At 36.0% G+C, this 8220-nt stretch overlaps 1 protein-coding gene across 4 annotated transcripts in view; it reads right to left on the bottom strand.

Moving 5' to 3' along the window:
- Positions 1–8220, bottom strand: part of ETV1 (ets variant 1) — a 65634-nt gene that overhangs the window by 57177 nt on the left and 237 nt on the right. For 3 of the 4 annotated variants that reach the window (XM_010577642.1, XM_010577644.1, XM_010577643.1), the window contains exon 1: positions 4528–4588. In XM_010577642.1, the coding sequence (XP_010575944.1) occupies positions 4528–4588 (61 nt within the window). Of the gene's footprint in view, positions 1–4527; positions 4589–5052; positions 5101–6867; positions 6956–7738; positions 7873–8220 lie in introns of those variants that run through there. The other variant, XM_010577641.1, reaches the window with a different exon arrangement.

Here is an 8220-nt window from a genome sequence, read left to right as displayed (position 1 = left end):
AAAAATTTGTTTGTGCGAAAAAAAGGGGGGGGGGGGGGGGAGATGTTGGTTGTTTTTCTTCCGCGGGAACAACTGTTTCTAACAAAGGAGCATTCAGAAGGCAAAACAGTGACAAATTTCAAGATGGCAAAAAATATAATTTCCTGTAAGCACTGGATTTGCTGTCAAAACAACCCAAACCCCTTTTTACATAACGTGAGATGCTCTGACTAATAAACTTAAATGCAGTTCAAAACTAGCTCCAGATCTCAAAATTCTTCCTTATGTGAATAATCCCTAGGAATATGAAGATGGGTTTGCAGAATCTGCTCTTCATTTGCTGCTGTACTAAAAATGAGGAAAAAGTTAGCTTAAAAGGAACACTAGCATTTAACATTTTGCTACATCCCTCATGGTTCACAAACCCCACTACACCTTTGAAAATTCTTCTTTTGAGTAAAAGGCATTTACTTTTACAGCAAACAAGAAAAACATTAAAAAGTTTGTTACTACACAGACTTTCAGACTTGGAGATTTCTGGTGTTTTTATTCCTTTTGGATTTCTCTTTAAAAGAACACCCCCTTCTCTCTCCCCTCATTTTGCCTAATCTAACTTTTCTCCTTTTTTGTGCACAGATATTTAAGATCAAGAGTTATGGGTATCTGAAAGCCAAATCTGTCATATCACTAGAATTAAAAAAAAAAAAAAAGAGCTACTTTCTGTATTACAAATTCCAGAATGAAAATCTTTTCACTGCTTTTTAGAGTCCCCATCAGACAGATTTCAGACATGGAGGTATTGAATTATCATTTCTTGACTATTTTTTCTCCTATAAGAACTCTTGAATATGTCTACATAGCATTTGCCTTACACTGGGTAAATTTTACAACTTTTTGGCAGAAGAAAGCTAGTCAGCCAGAGTAAGCTGCTACACATCTTCACTGATTTAAATGAAGCCACTCTAACTAGACTAATATTTGAAGATCTAGTACTTTCTTTTATTAAAAAAAATCCTTTGAGAACTAGAAACTACTTATTTTCATACCTCCTTATTTAAGAAATAAACTAGAAATCAACACTAGCTTAAACATCACTGCAACACGGGTGCATCCTTCACGATAGGAGAACAGAGGGCAGAAACTTATTTCGTAAAGTTCATTCCGAATGTGGGTATTAATTATTTGAAAGAAATAACTTACTTGCAGATACAAAGAACTGGCTTTTAAATACTGGTAGCTTGTAGTAGCCATCCACTCAATTTAGCTAAGCTGCAGCAGAGGCATGAATCCATTACCTGTAGCTATTATTTCAAACCACTTACTGTTCACTTAATCTTTTTGTATTTTTTCAAGTCACTCAAAGAACATTGTATTTTATTTTTCAGTTTGTTACCATCTGAGAAGCGTATTATCTGTTGCTCTAAGGAGCAGATCTAGTGTGTAAATTCATTATTTGTCTTTGCTTGGGATGCCTTTTACATATCTTTAACAAGCTGTAGGAGAAACCAGTATCTCAAAGAGTCATTTTAAATAAAAATCTGGATTTTTGTTAATCTATTATTCCCCCCAAACCAAATGCTTTCACTATGGAAAGGAGACATTCACTAAGAATTCATTCTCTCTCTTCATTTTATTCCAGAATAAGAAGTAACAGCTACCATGATGAGATAACATTAGATTAATATTTGAACCATTTTTTCAAGTCACTAAACAATTGCTATCTGCCAAACCCAATCTGATTCCAAATGTATGGAATCAATAAAGTAATTTTATAGCATTATTATGACAAAATGTTGCCATGAAGTTATTTAAATATAAAACAAAAGATAGTATCTGAATAATATTTGCCTTGGTTAGCAATAGGCAATTTTAACTATTTCCTTTCAAGTTTGAAGGTTGAAACAATTATTAGAGGCTTCCACCTTTCAATTTCTGGTGTCAGGAAACAGTTATAATCTATCTTCTGTCCTGCATAACAATTGACATGAGGGAACCTTATTCAGAGTTAAGTTTTAAGTCAAAATAATTTAGATTCTTTCTTACATATTTAATACTACACAGAGGAAGAAGCAAAACTCATTTCCATAAAAATCTAGTATGCAGCTAGTGGAATACATTTCTAAGTTTTCTGTAAGTAGTATTCAGCTTGTTAATTATGGAGTAATAAAATATTAAAGAGTTACTGAATTGTTTACTTTTTGGATTAATTCCTTAATACATGTGAACCTCCCACCATTTTCAATGGAAAACAATACATTTCTTTTCTGTTTACTTGTTTACCACCAACTTGCCACAGGTGACGCTAACTGTAAAAATCTCCAGGCTAAAATATGTGATGTAGTAAGGACAGCTTCAGGAAAAGCAAAACAAAAAAATCCACAAACAATTTTTTGTGTGCCATAAAATGCAACTCACTAATAAGTAGATTTTTGACCTGGTTACTCCCCAGTAGGGATCTGAACTCGTGGGAGAAACCTGGTCAGCTGCCACTGCTTTTCTTAAAAAGGGTCAAGATGTTTTAAAATTTCATGGTCATTTCCCTGGCTCCAGAGCATTATGAAAAGAAATATGTAAACATTACTGATGCTGCCAAATTGGCAGACTTCTAGCCTATGAAGGTCCAGAAGAACATAAATGGACACATCTAGCAATGGGTAAACAAGTCTGATTTCAAAATCTGTTTCCTGGCTAAGCTCACCCATGTAGACATTTGCAGAGCTACAATATCCTCAAACATTAGTATACTATAAAGACTACCAAAAGTTGTTTTGGGTGGGTTTTTTAAATAAAAATTTGGGATCAAGTTAATAGCTTAATATTTGATTTTCTCATCTTGACTTTTTATTTCTGTTTTAGTTTATCCTTTAGAAAAGGTGTGTAAAGTTTGTGTTTTATGGAACAGCTAAAACCATGGCATGGCCTGAAACACATAGATTTCTTAAGGTACTTCTAGAACACTGAAAAATCTGTAATATTTAGTTGCCATATGCTGTGGAAAAATACAATTATAATATTATCTAGCTTTATTATCCTCTGCTAGATGAAAAGGCAACTTTTCTTTTTTTCATTTTTAAATACTTACCAGATGATGCTATCTGTTTTTACAAATGTTCTTCAATGTAGCTGACACAGGACTAGACACCTTTCTCTCTCAAAACCTATCTAAATTTATTCAGTGAAATAGACTCAGCTAAAGAGCAAAAAAGGCTCTCAAACAATTCATTCTAGTCTAAAATAAGCAGTGCCTCCAGAATAAAAATTGCCATTACAGTAATTTATGTACCTACAGAAATGATTAAATCAGTTTTAAATTCCGTATTATTTTTCAAACTTACATTATTATCTGCACATGCATTATGAATCTGCCTCTATTTTTCTGACTTATGATCAAAGAAATGTAATCATTTTCAGAAACAAAAACATCCATGCCAATGAAAAATCAAACTAAAAGTTCTCCTCTCCATCAAAAACCAGTATATTTTGAGTAGTATTTTAACATACTTCTGGCTTGTTAGAATGAATGAGATGATACAAAATAAAGAGACCCTTCGGAATATTACCACAGGGAGACAGATACAGTTCTATCTGATCATTATTCTACAAAAATGATCTTACTACAGGACATCCTGTTTTCAATGATTAGGAAAGAATCACATTAATTCATAAAAATATATCCTCTGTTCCATTAATTTAAAGAGGACTTTTTGATTGTATACAGAATAACCACATGCTAAAAATAATGCTAGGAGAATGAAAATGTCAGCAAAATAAACAATACCCCACAACTTACAGGTTAGGAACTTGCTAACTACATATAAAGCTGTTAAAACAGAATCAGTATGTAGGCAAGTAGTCATCAGCAATATTTCCCTCTTTTTATGAAAACCAACAGCAAGCATTTCATCCCAACATCCCTCCTTTCCAAAAAAACAGAACATCTATTCTATAAACAGCTGTGCATAGTCCAGTACATGATAAAAATTAACAATATGTGAATACTCACATTCATTTAAATCAGGATAAATTTCGAGAGATTATGTTAACTTGCATCAAAATCATGTTTATTTTAGATGCAGAAGTTTACATAAAAAATTCAATCAGAAATACTAAGAACAGACAATGCATAAAAATCTTTATGCTTCAAATAAGCAGTATTGCAGATATCAAAGGAAAAAAAAATCAGAAAATATTGCTGAAGAGAACAAATACACTTCAACAAACAGAAAGCTACCTTGCATTTTGTTAAAGTTCTCTTAATGCAGCAGCTCATTTTTTGTTACTGTTAAATGAATCTCTCAACAGCTACTCTAAATTCAGATTTCCACATTATTGTTCTTAAACCTTCTCTCTTCAGTAGAATGTGCTCTGCAAGATTATTTGAAATACTTAAAAGCACAAGCAGGTGTAAAACAGACTGATGTCAGTTTTCTTATCACCCAGTACACTATCTCACAACTACAAATACAAAGACAAAAATAACATGCAAAATATTTAAAGGTTTCTGCAAAAAAAAAAATAAATAGTACTTTTTAAGTATTCCATACACACCTAATGTTCTGTGTTGTGAACAAGGTGGAAAGAAGACACTTGCACTTAAATCTTGAAGCATCCCGTCCCGATGAACCCAGAGAAACTAATTTCTGCCATCAGAAAAGTACTCCACCAGAACACCAAATAATTATATGTGCTGCTCTAAAGGAAACAGCAAGCCCAGTTCTGGCTGTATGTAGTCTCTCGAGGTACAATAATATAAACCTGATCAATTGCAATTAAAATCTGAACAGAGGCTTAGAACTTGAAGTCTTGGTGCATTAGTTCTTGCCAAAAGCAGATGTGATTGTGAGCTGGAAGCAATTTCTCCTGGTAATTTGTGATGACACTGGGTAGAGCAGCCCCAGAGTCCCCAAAGACAAACTCATCAGAGGCTCTAATGTATGCATGACACATGAGGTGGCTCTTTTAGAGCTCAATTAATTGGGCTGAACATTAAGACAGCAAGTTCAGGACTTTTTTTTTTTTTCTTCCCCCTCCAGAGTTGTTTTTCCTCTTTTTACAAGCAGTTTTTTCCCTTACCTTCTGCAAGCCATGTCTCCTGTAATTGGCTGAGATCTTGAAAGAGTTCTGCAAAAAGATGAAGACATGGATAAAAGACTCACACCTTTAATCTCTTCATAAGATTAAAATGTGTTCAAAAATATATTTTTCCTGAAGAACAATGTATGTGAATTCTATTCTGGCAGTCAAACATACAGACAAAGTAGATATTTTCGGGTTGCAGGTAATTTTTCTACACCTATTAATAAAAAAGAAGTACTTACTGTATTATTTTATCATCTCTTGAAATAATAACCAGCATCTTAACCAAGCTCTGTAGTATAGAAGGCAATATATAGAAAAGTTAAAAATTATAATCTTTCTAACAGGTGAACTATTTCTCCTTATACAATTCAGGCCTCCTCCTGCAATATCTGCCCCAGATAAAGCGCTCTCGGACTTCAACAGGAGCTCTGCCTGAGCAATGACTGACTATTTTTATTAGTAGGGTCGTTAACTATCACATAAAAATTTTGAAGCAAGGACCTGAGAGGCTGCAATAGCGAACAGAAATGGGACATCTTTTCTACTTCCCCTTATGTTTTACTTTGTATGACAAGAGAATCATCACTATTTCCTCTATGCTGTACTCACTGTACTTTAAAGTGAAACTACTTTCTCCATAGACTGAGTTTTGCAGCAGCTTATCTTTTTTTGCAATTCACTGAAATCAATTGCTTATAATGGCTGTAAACCAGAGCACCATTCGGCTTACTTGCAAAGCTCAGAAACTCAGCTATGAAAATTCTGTTTACTAAGACTAAGTAGGATATTTAAACTGACAAATGGTTTATTTTTAATTTACTGTATTTTTAGAGAGACTTCCTCTTTTATGAATGCTGACAGATAACTATTTACATAGACTTAAACGACAGAGGCTATTCATTTATCCTGTGGACTGATACCTCATGTTCATGTTGGGAAATCATTTAACTGAAAATGAGAAAGTTTTTTCTTTTCAATCTACCCTAGAATAAACTTTTCCAAACAAGTAAGTAGGGATTTTGAAGTGTATCAGTGTGTCCTCACCCTGATAAGATTTATATACCGCAAGTTATAGGCCCCTATATACCTTCCTATATGTCTTACGTACTTACAGGGGCATAGGCATACCATCTATACTGACCTTGTAACCTAAAGAAGTGTTAACAGCTATTGCTAGACTACAGTTCTCAAGCTACAGTCATGTGAGTGGCAACTGATGGGACTAAGTTACAAATCTTTGGCCCTCCAAAACTTTGTCCACTCTAGACTTCCTTAACCAAATTTCCCAGGATTTTTAACCCGACCAGTGTTACACAGCAATAGAAACAGGCTACCAGACACCAGCAGCCTGACTACTAGCTCTACAGTAAAGCTAGAGTGAAAACCAACAGTCTCCACATCAGCATTCTCACTCCTGGTACCACCAGTGAACACACACCAGTGAAGAAGATGTTAAAAGATGGGAGGAATGAGGAAAACCCTGAATCTCAAGAGGCCCAAAGGTGAAAATGCCAGCTGCCATGACTTGTGTTAGATGTTGCAAAGGCTTGGCCTCAGTGCATGACATCCGTGTGCCACATGTGCAGGAGTACCTAAAATGCAACAGGGTAAGTCACAGAAAGAGTATCAGCTTTATCAGTTTATTGCCTTTGCCAGTTTATTTTGCAGTAGTAAATGCAATTTTCTTGTCTTTTCGGATTGATCTTGATATATTTATCTCCAAAATAAATAAATAAAGAGCTCTCAGAAAGCTTTTCTGCGTTACGGGGGGGGGGGGGGAGGGGACAGGGGGGAACAACAAGCCCTCACCTTCTGAATCATGAGCCAGGTCTCTGTTAATGAATTTTCTTTTCCTGACATTTGTCGGTCTCTCATTACAGTTTCTCCCACGCGGATTCTATAAACAGGAAAGATCAGTTACTTTAGAAATCTGAGGGGGTTGGTTCCTTTTTTTTTCATTTAATCAAGAATACTCAAAGCCGACATGAATTCTTTACATTTTCAAACAGGGAAATGATCATCTTGCAGTCCCCAATTTCTAGCAAAAGATACTGCTAAGCACCTAACATCCTCCAAAAGATTCCTGTGTCCAAATGCAACACATTTCCAGCTATCTATGTAGACATCTATTTGTACAGATACATATATAATGTGTTCAAGCAGCAACACAATGCCAACCATGTATTTTTAGCATCTAAAGTACACAAACCTACACAACAGCACATAAATCCCTCTGCATAAGCTACGCAGGAAAACCCAGATACGAGATTATAATAGACTGTTTTGTTTCCCTGTGTTACTTATAACATTGTTTGCAAAGTCCTGAAAGCAAAGGAAAAAAAAAAAAGGAAGAAAAAAAATGTTAACGTTTGCCTCAACTTCATTCTTCTGCGCGTTGCAGGCAAACACAGCCAGAAACTTTGAATGCAGCTGCTGCTGCTCTCGCCTCTCTCATCCGCTAATCATGTGCATGATTTTTTAATCATCCCAAAACTGTCTTTAAAAGAACATGATGCTTTACTGAAATAACTAAGAAGATAGGCTCATCTTGCAGGCAAAGCTCCCAGATGAAGAGTCACCCCTACAGCAGTAACAAAGCGCATACTCTGTCTGCAAAACTCCCCCACAGAAATAAGTCGGAGTCAAGTTTATAAACACCAACTTCGAACTGATCACTCACATTGGTGACCATGTAAGGCACTTGCTGGTCATAAAATCCATCCATTCTGCAGCTCTTCCACAAGTCTTAGCTCAGTGTTTTATTTACTGGGCATTTGATCTGGAGATTTCCTCGGGATCTGGACTCCAATCAGCCTAGAGGGGAATACAAGATGGCTTTTAGATTAAAAAAAAAAAAAAAATCATGAATGAACTACTTGAATTTGCATAGCTAATTAACCTCAAAGACTCCCATTCATAAAAACAACCCTCCCTTCTCTGCCTTCACCTGGGTTACACGCTTCTGCCAGGAAAACACGGAGCAAAAGCACTTGGAGGCAGCAGCAGAAAGCAAGGCGAGAGGCAGGGTTTTATTTACACTCCCCGCCGTATCCCCCGGGCGATCCGCGCAAGTGGCAGCCCCGACTCTCGCAAACGTGTGCTCAACTCGTAATGGCGAACGGCGGGGCTCGCCGCGCACCTCACGGCAGCGGCGGCGGCGGC

This window comes from Haliaeetus leucocephalus, unplaced genomic scaffold (genome assembly GCF_000737465.1).
Source record: "Haliaeetus leucocephalus isolate CR32 unplaced genomic scaffold, Haliaeetus_leucocephalus-4.0 Scaffold566, whole genome shotgun sequence".
NCBI lineage: Eukaryota > Metazoa > Chordata > Aves > Accipitriformes > Accipitridae > Haliaeetus > Haliaeetus leucocephalus.
The sequence above is the reverse complement of the archived record's forward strand: the minus strand, read 5'-3'. Positions and strand labels throughout refer to the sequence as shown.